At 52.9% G+C, this 12212-nt stretch overlaps 1 protein-coding gene across 2 annotated transcripts in view; it reads left to right on the top strand.

Annotated features, from left to right (window-relative positions):
* The first annotated feature begins 1680 nt into the window (after positions 1-1680).
* The window catches only part of SORL1 (sortilin related receptor 1), a 42932-nt gene continuing 32400 nt past the window's right edge, over positions 1681-12212 (top strand). For both annotated transcript variants that reach the window (XM_014310883.2, XM_005430130.2), the window contains exons 1-12: positions 1681-1794; positions 2129-2254; positions 2556-2717; positions 3945-4012; positions 4663-4843; positions 6703-6804; positions 7496-7665; positions 8323-8515; positions 8734-8851; positions 9333-9406; positions 10982-11070; positions 11171-11349. In XM_014310883.2, coding sequence (XP_014166358.2) covers positions 1705-1794; positions 2129-2254; positions 2556-2717; positions 3945-4012; positions 4663-4843; positions 6703-6804; positions 7496-7665; positions 8323-8515; positions 8734-8851; positions 9333-9406; positions 10982-11070; positions 11171-11349 — 1552 coding nt within the window. In that variant the 5' untranslated portion in view covers positions 1681-1704. The remainder of the gene's footprint in view (positions 1795-2128; positions 2255-2555; positions 2718-3944; positions 4013-4662; positions 4844-6702; positions 6805-7495; positions 7666-8322; positions 8516-8733; positions 8852-9332; positions 9407-10981; positions 11071-11170; positions 11350-12212) is intronic.

Raw genomic sequence — 12212 nt, 5'->3', positions numbered from 1 at the left:
CCAGGGATGCTCGGGCATTGGGGGATGCTCAGACCCAGGGGGATGCTCCGGCCCCAGGGATGCTCGGGCATTGGGGGATGCTCAGACCCAGGGGGATGCTCCGGCCCCAGGGATGCTCGGGCATTGGGGGATGCTCAGACCCAGGGGGATGCTCCAGCCCCCGGGGGATGTTCCAGGCCGGGGGATGCTCCAGCCCTGGGATATGCTCGGGTCCTGGGGATGCTCCAGCCCCAGAGATGCTCCAGCCCTGGGGGATGTTTGAGCCCCAGGGGATGCTCGGGCACCGGGGATGCTCCAGCCCCGGAGATGCTCTGGCCCCGGGGGATGCTCGGGCATCGAGGGGTACTCCAGTCCCCAGGGGACGTTGTGTCCTTGGACATGCTCTGGTCTGGGGGATGCTCCAGCCCCAGGGATGCTCCAGCCCCCAGGGATGCTCCAGCCCCAGGGATGCTCCAGCCCCCAGGGATGCTCCAGCCCTGGGGGTACTCCTGCCCAGGGGGATGCTCCAGCCCCCGGGGGATGCTCCAGCCCTGGGGATGCTCCCTGCCAGGCTTGGGGTCGTTCCTCTTTCCTCTCCTATGAGCCTATTGCATAAGAGGGATTTGAGGGCTTCTACTTGGCTCTCCCCCCCCCTCCCTCCCCGCCCGTGTTCTTCCAGAATCAAGTCCTTGTTTTTCCAAGTGTTTGGCTTGCTGGAGGTTAAAGCAGACCCTTCTCCAGGCGGTGCTGCTCGCTGATCCCGGGGTCAGCGAGAGCTGCAGGGTATCAAGCCTAAGAAGGGCTTATCCTGTATTTTTACAGCTTCCCAAGGCCCCAGCTCCGGGGTTAGAGCCCTGGGCTGAGCTGTGGCGTGCGAGGGCTCAGGCACGCACTGCTCTGCTGCATCCACGGCCGGCCTGAGCTGCTCTCCCGGCACGCCTGGCTGTCCCTGCTGGCTGCTGCCAGCCACAGAGGGTTTGTCCTGCACTGTCAGCTCCCCCCGTGCTGCTGCTGCGAGAGCTTCCCCATAGAAACCAGCGCTGTGCTGGCAGATACAGCTCACACGGGAATATCGGGAATAACGGGATCGTGTATGGCTCTGTGTGTGTGCTGGAAACCAGCAGGGAAACATGGAGTATCCTGGGCTGGAAGGGGCCCACCCTTGGCCTGGCACAGGCACCCCAACAATCCCACCCTGTGAATCGCTGGGAGTGCTGTCCAAACACTCCTGGAGCTCCTGGGGCTGTGCCCTGCACAGACACCCCAACAATCCCACCCTGCACAAACACCCCAACAATCCCACCCTGAGCATCCCTGGGAGCAATATCCAAACACTCCTGGAGCTCCTGGGGCTGTGCCCATTCCCTAGTGAGCCCCCAGCACCCTCTGGGGGAAAAACCTGTCCCTGGTATCCAGCTAAACCTCCCCTGTGGCCTCATCAACCTGGATTTGAAAACACTTCCCAGTGCTTGGTTTGAGTTTTCATTCTCATCATCCCCTGAATCCTGTTTGTCTGAGGAAGAATAAAGGGAAAATTTACCCTTTCAGGCACATTCTGCCAACGTGTTCAGGAGAGATGCTGCTGTGAATGAGTTTTCCCAAAGTCTGGTATTTCCAAGGGAGGGTGGCATGAGAGGGTGTTTGCTGTCCCTGTGGGGGAGGCTGTGGCTCAGGATGTTCTTTTCCTTGGCATTGCAGGTCAGCCTCAATGATTCCCACAATCAGATGGTCGTTCACTGGGCAGGAGAGAAGAGCAACGTGATTGTGGCCTTGGCCAGGGACAGCCTGTCCTTGCTGGGCCCCAAAAACAGCGATGTGAGTAACACACCCTGGTCCTCTCCAGGTGCACCAAGGTGGTGGTGGCTGCTGAGCTACAGCCTGATTCGCTCTGGTGTCCTCAGACACAAAAAAAAGCCCACAAGTTTGGGTTCGGAGGCACAAAAATATTAAATATCACAAAAAAAGCCCACAAGTTTGGGTTCGGAGGCACAAAAATATTAAATATCCTCTGTGCTGCCCCATGGGTTCAAGGCACGGTTGGGAAAATCTCAAATATTTCCCCACCTCGTAGCTCACTGAGTTTTCACCAAATCTGTCAGAAGGGAGCTCAGAACTTTGTGCTTCTCATTGTGGGGCTTCTCTTTCGCAGGTTTATGTGTCCTATGACTACGGGAAGAGTTTTAAGAAGATTTCGGAGAGGTTCAGCTTCGATGGGGGGAACAGCAGCGAGGTGGCCATCGCCCAGTTCTACCACAGCCCAGCTGACAACAAGAGGGTGAGGGGGACGTGGCAGCTGGTCCTTTGTCCCTGCTGTCACAGGGACAAAGATTGTTGGGGTGTCTTCATGCTTTGGCCATTCAGGGTGTCTGGACACCGCTTGGGCTGTCCCTGGGGCAGAGGTGGCGTGTGCCAGGCGCTTCTTTTGCTTTGGTGATGGTCAGAGTGTGGTGGGAGCGGGGAAAATTCTTCTCCTCCAAAGTTTGCCCTCCCAAAGGCTCCCCTGGGATGTGCACCTTGCTTGCTGCCAGCCTGAGCTCTGCTCTGACCTTCTGCCCTGTCTGTCCCTCCACTCCCAGTATATCTTTGTGGACGCCTTTGCCCCGTACCTCTGGATCACCACCGACTTCTGCAACACCATCCAAGGCTTCTCCATCCCCTTCAGAGCAGCAGACCTCCTCCTGCACAGCAGGAACCCCAACCTCCTCCTGGGCTTCGACAGGTCTCACCCTAAAAAACAGGTGAGCACTTTGCTCAGGTGGGCACCCAGCATCCTACCCTGCCCTGCTGGGATATTCCTGTGGCCTCTCACAGCTGAGAGCCGCCGTGCCTTGTGCCGGGCCATGTGGCTTCATGCTTCGGCCATTCAGGGTGTCTGATCCAACATGCAGAGCTGTCCAAATCTGCCAGGTCACTCCCTTCCCTACAGTCTGTCGTGTTCTCACCTCTGGGAAATGAGGACACAGTCTGTGACCGTGTTCACAGGGGTCCAAGGGTGAGGGAAGAGACGAGGATCTGACTCAGTGTTTCAGAAGGCTTGATTTATTATTTTATGATACATATTACATTAAAACTGTAGTAAAAGAATAGAAGAAAGGATTTCCTCAGAAGGCTAGCTAAGAATAGAAAAAGAAAGAATGAATAACAAAGGCTTGTGGCTTGGATTCTCTGTCCGAGCCAGTTGGACTGTGATTGGCCATTTATTAGAAACAACTCTATGAGACCAATCACAGATGCACCTGTTGCATTCCACAGCAGCAGATAACCATTGTTTACATTTGTTCCTGAGGCCTCTCAACTTCTCAGGAGAAAAAAATCCTAAGGAAAGGATTTTTCATAAAAGATGTCTGTGCCACTCTGGCCATTCAGGAGTCTGATCTCACATGCAGAGCTGTCCAAATCTGCCAGGTCACTCCCTTCCCTACAGCCTGTCCTGTTCCCACCTCTGGAGAATGAGGACACAATACCTGCAGGCTGCCTGTCTTATTTCCCTTCCTATCTCCTCCATCCACGCTGCTCCCAGCCACATCCCTCACCCCAACCACCGTGGTCATAACTCACCACAGAGCCCTGGCAGCTGAGGCAGGGTGACCTCTGCAGTGTTTCATGTGGGCCTGTGGTTTCCCTTTGGGTCCTGAATAACAAATTGCTGCTTGAATACAAACACCTTTTTTTTTTTTCCCTCTGGAGCTGTTGGGTAAAGATTGAAAATAATTACAGCACCTTCAGATAGACACAGTGAGTAAAACCTGGAGGTAAACAGTGGGAAATCCTTCTGGTAGAAGACTAAAGGATGGTTTTTTTTGCTGTTTGGGTTATCTGTTATTAACAGAAAAGTGGCTGTTGCTCCAGGAGCTGCCACATGAAAAGTCTTGGGAGCAGCCATGGATGGACACATGGGGTCTCTTCAAAGATTGGGTCTGTTTGTGTCCCAGTCCTACTGGCATCTCTCACCTTTGTTGTTGCAGCTCTGGAAATCAGATGACTTTGGCCAGACCTGGATAATGATTCAGGAGCACGTGAAGTCCTTTTCTTGGTATGTACTGCACCCAGCTCCTGTCTTTCAAGGGAAGAAGACACTTCTCTTGCACTGTTTGCTGCCCTGTGAAGATCGGAAATCTGGGTACCAGGGTGTGCTCCAGCCCTGCTCCCCTCACCCTGCACTGTGGGGATGTGCCAGGGCAGGGTGACAAGTGACAGCCTGGCACCCAGGGGTGTGACGGTGTTCGCAAGGGTCTGAGGTTGAGGGAAGAGACGAGAATTTGACTCCATGTTTCAGAAGGCTTGATTTATTATTTTATTATATATATTATATTAAAACTATACTAAAAGAATAGAAGAAAGGATTTCATCAGAAGGCTAGCTAAGAATAGAATAGGAAGGAATGATAACAAAGGCTTGTGTCTCAGACAGAAAGTCCGAGCCAGCTGGACTGGGATTGGCCATTAATTAGAAACAACCACATGAGACCAATCACAGATGCACCTGTTGCATTCCACAGCAGCAGATAACCATTGTTTACATTTTGTTCCTGAGGCCTTTCAGCTTCTCAGGAGAAAAAATCCTAAAGAAAAGATTTTTCATAAAAGATGTCTGTGACACAAGGGTGCTTCCCTTTCCTCCTACCCCATCTCCTTGCTCCTGCTGCCTTCTTCTCCCATCCCACCGTGTCCCCTGTGCTCCCAGGGGGGTTGAGCCCTACGACAAGCCCAGCACGGTGTACATCGAGCGGCACGAGCCCTCGGGCGCCTCGACCATCATCCGCAGCACAGACTTCTTCCAGAGCCGGGACAACAAGGAGATCATCCTGGAGGATGTGCAGGATTTCCAGCTCAGGGACAAATACATGTTTGCAACCAAGTCTGTGGTGAGTGACGTGCGAGGAATTCGCCGCCGAGGGTGGGTGTGGTGCAGAGCCACAGCGGGCAGGAGCATCTCTGCTGCACCTCACAGCCTTCAGAGCTCGCTGGCTTGTCACAGAGGTGTCACCCAGCCTTTGGGCTCACAGCAGTGGCTGCCCGTGCTGCTCTCTCCCCGTGGTGTTTCCATAACCCTGCCTCGGGCAGGCTGGGCAGAAATAGGTCAGCCTGCAGAGGGCTGGGAGCAGGGAAAAACCAGAGGATGGCTGTGAACAGCGGGGTGGGGGTGGCAGGGGAAGGGGGATGTGGCTCGGCAGCTCGGTGGTTAAAGGAGGCCGCTTGTCAGAGGAGATTACCATCAAACGTGGACCAGCTCCAAGCAGCCTAATGTGCTCCAGCCTGGAAAGAAAGCTGCATTTTCAGTCTGCTTGCCTAAGAAAAGAGCATGTGGGTGAGCAAAAGTGATCTTTTGGTCCCTCTGCAGCCAGCCAGAGCCTCTCTGTGCTTTTTAGTTCTCGGCCAAATTCGAACAAACCTGAAAGACAGCAAGAAAGTGTCTGTGCTTCCTCTGAGGGCCAGGCCTTTCTAGATCAGAAACAGCAGCAGAGGGACAAAGTCCTGATCCTTCTAGAATCCAAGGAGCAGCTTTCTTTTCAAAAGATGCATTTCTCCCCTGCAGCTGCCATCGAGTAAGAAGGCAGCTTTAAGAAGGAATTCTTTATTTAGGGGTGGCTGCTGGCAGAACCAGGGAGGGTTTCCTAGGCAGTAAGTGACAGCTGTGTCACCTCCGGCCCCCTGAGCGGGCACAGCGGTGTCTGACAGAGGCAGGGAACATTTGCAGAGCAATTTCAGTTTCTCAGAAGTCTGCCTTGCAGGTAGTACAGCCTGTAACTCCCAGGGCCCATCCCCTTGGCGCTGTGCCTGCTCTGTGGTTTGCAGGAGATTTTATCGAGGGCTCGGTGCTGGTGTAGGGTGAAACACTGGGGGTGGTTTGTGTCTCTGCAGGGAAGCCACTGAGCTCAGGGGCAGCATCCTGAAACCTTGAGGAAGGTTTGGGCACCATTTTGGGGTGCTTTGGAGCTTTTCCTGCTTTTGGAGCACTCAGGGGCCAGCGGGCAGCACTCCCTGCTTCGTCCTGCAGCTGTAATGACTAAACATCAATAAAATCACCCGTATTCCACCCCACAGCAAGCACTGCTGGGAAACACCGAGACAGAGGGAGGCTGGCTGCAAACCCCTCATTTGGGAGTCACATCCCCAGGTCTAGAATGAGGCACTTGCCTCCAAGCCTGGCTGCAGCAGGGGTGGTGCTGGGGAAGGACAGGCTGGGTGGCAGCGGCGCCCAGGGCTCTGACTTCTGCTCCTTTCCGTGGGAGGCACGGTTGCTTTGTGAAAAGGAGAATGGGGGGAAGGGGGGGAAAAAGGAAAAAAAAAAAAAAACAAACCAAAAACCAGGCCGCTTATTTTTGGAGCCTAGATCTGGGTTTAGGTCCTCACCATTGGCGTTCTGTATGAAAGAGGTTGCCCCCAGCTTTTTTACTTTCCCAGCTTTGCGCCGGCGCCTTTCGTTTTGCGCAAATCGGTAAAAATAGGAAGGAAAGGTCAGTGTGCTCTGAGGAGAAAGGAGGAATTAAACCCAGCCTCCTTGCCCCCACCTGACCAGGAAGGACAGTTTGTCTCCTTGCTGAGCCCTTGCTGTGGCAATTTAAACCCTGAGTGGGGATCACTGCTCCCAGCCTGGCGCAGCTGCCACGCTTTGTTCACATGCAGGGAGGGGGAAGTCCCAGGCACTGGGTGATCCCAGTGGAGATGAGTGTGGTTTTTTGGGGTGAGAGCCCCTCCTAACGTGTCCCTGTGCTCTGCACAGCGTTTGCTCGGCAGCTCACAGCCCCCCTCAGTCCAGCTCTGGGTCTCCTTCAACCGCAAGCCCATGCGGGTGGCACAGTTCGTTACCAAGCATCCAATTAAGGTAAGTGGTGCTTCCCGAGCAGCTTCCCAGCTCCCTGCCTTGCCAAGGACACCCTGCGGTGCCAGCAGCAGCTCCAGATGCTGCAGGAGAGGGAAAGGACCTCGTATGACCCTGCTGGGGGGGGTGGCAGAGCAAAGGCTCCTGTTGGGATGATCTCGTGGTTTACACGATGGCACCTGGACAGTCACCTGGGATGGGGGCTGGCAGCAAAGCCCAGATACCAGAGAGGGGCTGATCCCACTCCTCTGACTCTGCTTTTGGGGACTTTACCTCTTCCCATGGCATGGGGCACAACCTAGAGCATCCAATTCTTGCAGGCTGAGGAAGCCCAGGGCACCACCAGGGCTTGCAAAGAGTCCCTGGTGCATGAACAGATATGCTGTGGTGTCTCCAGGCTGGTGGGGATGAAGGAGGGCATGAGAAGCAGGTTTTGGTGCTTGGCAGAGCAGTGGGGTGCCCTCCCAGCCTCAGGGGGGTCCAGAGATCCAGCACAACATGGGGCTTGGGACCAGTGCTGCTCCAGGGGGCTTTGCAGGGAATCACTGTAGGGGGAACACAACAGAAAAAACAAAGGGAAGATTTTCCAGCTGCTGAGTGGGAAAAATACAAAAAGGTGGAAGCAAGACAAGAGGAAATCCAAACCAGCCTGTGTGCACACACACACACAGAGCCTGTTCTCTGTGTCCCAAAGGAATATTACATTGCTGATGCCTCGGAGGACCAGGTGTTTGTGTGTGTCAGCCACGACAACAACCGCACCAACCTCTACATCTCGGAGGCTGAGGGCCTGAAGTTCTCCCTGTCACTAGAAAATGTGCTCTACTACAGCCCAGGGGGAGCTGGCAGCGACACCTTGGTCAGGTAAGACAGGACTTATCAATGGTCCCCTGAACGGGGAATAATTAGCATTGACTCCATGATTGCAGAAGGCTGCAATCTATTATACTATATTATACTATAATTATACTATAATTTTTTTCTGTTATACTATATTATTCTATACTATATTACTATTACGCTATATTATACTATATTCTGTTATACTATTTTATACTATACTATACTGTATTATACTATAGAATATAGTATAATATTCTATTATACTATATTATACTATACTGTACTTATTAAGAAGCTCATCTCACAATCCAATACAACTTTGACTTAACTGGTCAATATATCCAAACACCCTTCAGTGTCCAATTAAGAATTCACCCTTTGGTAAAAAAATCTCCGTAACACATTCCACATGTGCACAACAACAGGTGCAGCAAGTGGAGATAAGAATTGCTTATCATTTGTTTCTCTGAGCTTTCTCACAGCTTCCCAGGAAAATCCTGGGAGAGAGCTGTCTCTCTCTGTTTAGAGGATCTGTGATTACCACAAGGCAAATGAGAACATCGACCGAAATCTGTGATTTTTGGCTGTGCTGCATCAACGCCTTACCTTTGCCTGCCGATCCGTCACATCCCCAGCCTTATGGGAAGGGGTTCATTTCCCATTTCCCCCACCCCACAGGTACTTTGCCAACGAGCCCTTCGCGGATTTCCACCGCGTGGAAGGCGTGCGGGGCGTCTACATCGCCACGCTGATCAACGGCTCCTTCAGCGAGGAGAACATGCGCTCCGTCATCACCTTCGACAAGGGCGGCACCTGGGAGCTGCTCCAGCCCCCCACACAGACCCAATATGGGGAGCACATCGACTGCCAGGTACCACGGGGGGGTGGGACAGGGAGAACACCCCCAAAAGTGGCATTTGGGGGTTTATTAATGGTGGGCTTGGTGATCTTGGAGATGTTTTCACTCTACGAAAAGAGGTTGAAACAGCAATGCCACCACAAGGGAGTCCCTCCTGGCCTTTCCAAGCAGAGAGGACTGGAATACACAGCATGAGGGATGGATGTTAATCCACTGTTCTGCTTTCCCAGTTGTCCCAGGGCTGCTCTCTCCACCTGGCCCAGCGCCTGAGCCAGCTGCTGAATTTCCAGCTGCGCAGGATGCCCATTCTCTCCAAGGAGTCGGCGCCAGGACTGATCATTGCCACTGGTACTGCTTTTCCCTTGGCTTTGTGGGGTGTTGTTGCCAGGCAGTATTTAGTTTGTACAAGCAGGTTATAAAATGCAATTAAATGGTGCATTTTGGTCCTTTCTCTGCTGCAGTCCCCATACAGTAATTACAGAAGGAACATTTCACTGCAGCACAGAGATGTGAGAAACCTGCTCTGTTCTGATCTTCTTTCCTGATCCTCGTGAAGGGCTTCTTTAAGATTCAGAAATTCCTGTTTGTCTCGCTCTGTTACTGAAGAAAGCACACATTTTGTTTAATCATGTTTGTAGCCATGGGTTTTTCCCCCATCTGCTTTCAAAACTTGAAATAGTCCTTGAAATATTTGCTTTTGAAGGGATTAATTTATAGTGTGAAAAATCATCTCCTCAATCACAGATAAAAATAGTTTGGAGGTGTCTGGCTGCCTTTTAAGCAATCACTTTGCATTCCTCAAGAAGGATGATTTCTCCCATTCTCCCAGGCTCCGTTGGCAAGAACATGGCAAGGAAAACCAATGTTTATGTCTCGAGCAGTGCTGGAGCAAGGTGGAGAGAGGTAAGGCTGCTCTTACACCTGCCAGATCAGCCAGTGTGGTGGGGGAACAGGAAGAATTTTGGCAGCAATATAAATGAGTTAAACTAAAGGTGATTTCATATGCATCCAAGAGCTGGAAGGTGCTCAATGCCTTAAAATGAGGGAAAAAGGTTTTTAGATGAAGGACCAGGTGTGGGTTGGTTGGAGATGAACCTCTGGTGTAGATGGGGGATTCAGACACAGGAGAGCTCCCTCCTCTGTTTTTCCTTTACATCTGGCAGGACTTTTCCTCAGCATGGAGCATTTGGTGTCTTTGAGATGGGACTGACAGCCAGGATTTTGTGTGTGAGAGAGTTTGGAGAGGCTCTGGCTTCTTCCAGAGAAACGGGAGCTGCCCTTGGTTTATGGGGAGCGTGCTGCTGTTCACTGCGTGGATGTTCTGGTCTGTGGCAGTGTTTGTGGCGTGCCTGTGCACTCTGCAGCCAGTGTAATGTGGTATTCCAACATCTGCAAGCCATTGAATCCTGGGAGCTGAGCAGCCTCCTCTCCCCCTGCGAGTGCTGCGCGGTCGGGACGAGGTCTGGGCAGCTGCACGGGGGCTGGGGACACACCACAGGTCTGGCTGATGCCAGAGGTGGTTCAGAGGCTGCTCCTGGCTCCAAAATCCAGATGCAGAGCAGCTGTGGGGACCCTGCCACCAAGCAGGAGCTGACAGGTTGTCCAAAACCAGAGACTTCCAGGTGCCAAGCTCCATGAGTTTGCCTTGGAGTGCAGTTCAAGCATTCTGAGGAACCCAAAGCTCCTGGTCTTTGTATCATGAGCAGAGGTGCAGAATGACCCAGCAGTGGAGCTGAGAAGCAGCACCACAGCTCCTCCTGCTCAGCTTTGGCCAGCAGCAGGCTGGGAGGCTCTGCAGATCACTGGGGTGATTTCACAGCCCAGAGAAGAAAGGAACAATGCGTTCAGTGCCCTGAATGTCCCCAGGTGTGACAGCACATCCTGTGAGCAGGGTCTGGCAGGGACACACTCCCTGTTTGCATCCCAAGGTGCTCTGGGCTCCCTGGATGGGAAAGCAAAGCTGATTGTGTGCTGGAGGTGTAGGTGAGCGTGAGATCCAAGCTTCTTGCCATGGATGAATTGTCTCCGGGGCTTGTTTCTGCATGCCATGGCCCCACTTCTCTCTGAACATTCACAAGACCTTCCACAGCCTGAGGGCCAGCTTCTCTGCAGTCCTGGGATGGCCACAAGTCACTGCTGGGTGTCAGGAAAGCCTCACAGAGGTGACAAATGAGAGGAGGAGTGATGGACTCTGGTTTTGTGTCATGGTGCTTCTTCCACTGATTCTTTCCCTGCACAGAGCACAGGAGGAGCAGAGTCCAGGGCTCAGGGCAGCTTTACACACGTCTCTTAGGGGAAATGGGCTGGCTGTTCTCATCTGCAGATGGTGTCCCATAAACACTTGAATCTCTGGTGCCTCCAGATACTTGATTTGGCCGAGGCTGAAGCATTAGCTTGGCTCAGGCAGAGTTTCTGACCACGCCATTTCCCTTCACTCAGCAGAGCTCTGATGACCCCTCAGCACTGTCTCTCTTCCAGGCACTGTCTGGACCCCACTACTACACCTGGGGTGACCACGGTGGAATTCTGGTGGCCATCGCCCAAGGCACCGAGACCGACCAGCTCAAGTGAGTGTCAGGGCACAGGGGCTGGCATGGCAGAGAGTGCCCTGCAGCAGGACAGCAGGACATGCCCCTGTCACCTCTCCCAATCTCCTTTTTTGTGCAGGTACAGCACAAACGAAGGGGAAACCTGGAAAGTGTTCACGTTCTCGGAGAAGCCGGTGTTTGTGTACGGGCTCCTGACCGAGCCTGGAGAGAAGAGCACCATTTTCACCATCTTTGGCTCCTACAAAGAGAATGGCCACAGCTGGCTGATCCTGCAGATCAACACCACTGATGTGCTGGGTAAGGGGATGGGTGGCAGAGCCATCTCTGGGGTGGCTCTGCAGGTTGGAGAGAGGGCATCTCTTCACGCCCTGTCCCGAGTGTCTCATGTCCATGTGGACACAGCTGCTGAAGGCACCCGTGTGCCCTGTGCTCTCCCTGTATTCCTTCCCTCCTCACTGAGGAATTTGTTGAAAAGGAAAAGAGAAAAAAAAAAATACCTCCTTCTGAAGGCTTGTGCCTATGAATGTTTTATAACCCATTTCAGCTTTGATTGCGAGGCAGCATTTTAATCAAAGCGCAGTTAAACCCAGCAGAGGAATTTGCTTGACTAAAATTTATCACCGATTCCCTTGACATTTTGTTGGGAACAGATCTGTTTGGTAACCAGAACGAGTTCATTCAGATTCCCTGTCACTGCCACGGAGCTGCCTGCTCCCTCCTGTCACTGCGTGCTGCCGCACGCTCCCAGCTGGAGCTCTCTCTCCCCTTCCCTTCCCTTCCCTTCCCTTCCCTTCCCTTCCCTTCCCTTCCCTTCCCTTCCCTTCCCTTCCCTTCCCTTCCCTTCCCTTCCCTTCCCTTCCCTTCCCTTCCCTTCCCTTCCCTTCCCTTCCTCTTTAGGGGAAGTTTTGCGCCAGGGGAGGGTGGAGAGGGGAGGGAATCACAGAACCACAGAATGAATTAGGTGGGAAAAGACTTTTGGTTGGAAAAGATCCAACACCTCCTCATCACCTTAACCACAGCACAAGTGCCACGTCCAGTCTTGCTTTAAACACCTCCAGGGATGGTGACTCCATCCCCTCCCTGGGCAGGTGATTCCAGTGCCTAATCCCTCTTTCAATGAAGAATTTTTCCCTGATGTCCAACATAAACTTCCTCTCATT

This window comes from Geospiza fortis, unplaced genomic scaffold (genome assembly GCF_000277835.1).
Source record: "Geospiza fortis unplaced genomic scaffold, GeoFor_1.0 scaffold305, whole genome shotgun sequence".
Classification (NCBI taxonomy): domain Eukaryota; kingdom Metazoa; phylum Chordata; class Aves; order Passeriformes; family Thraupidae; genus Geospiza; species Geospiza fortis.
Note: the sequence above shows the minus strand (reverse complement) of the source record. Positions and strands in the feature narration are given on the sequence as shown.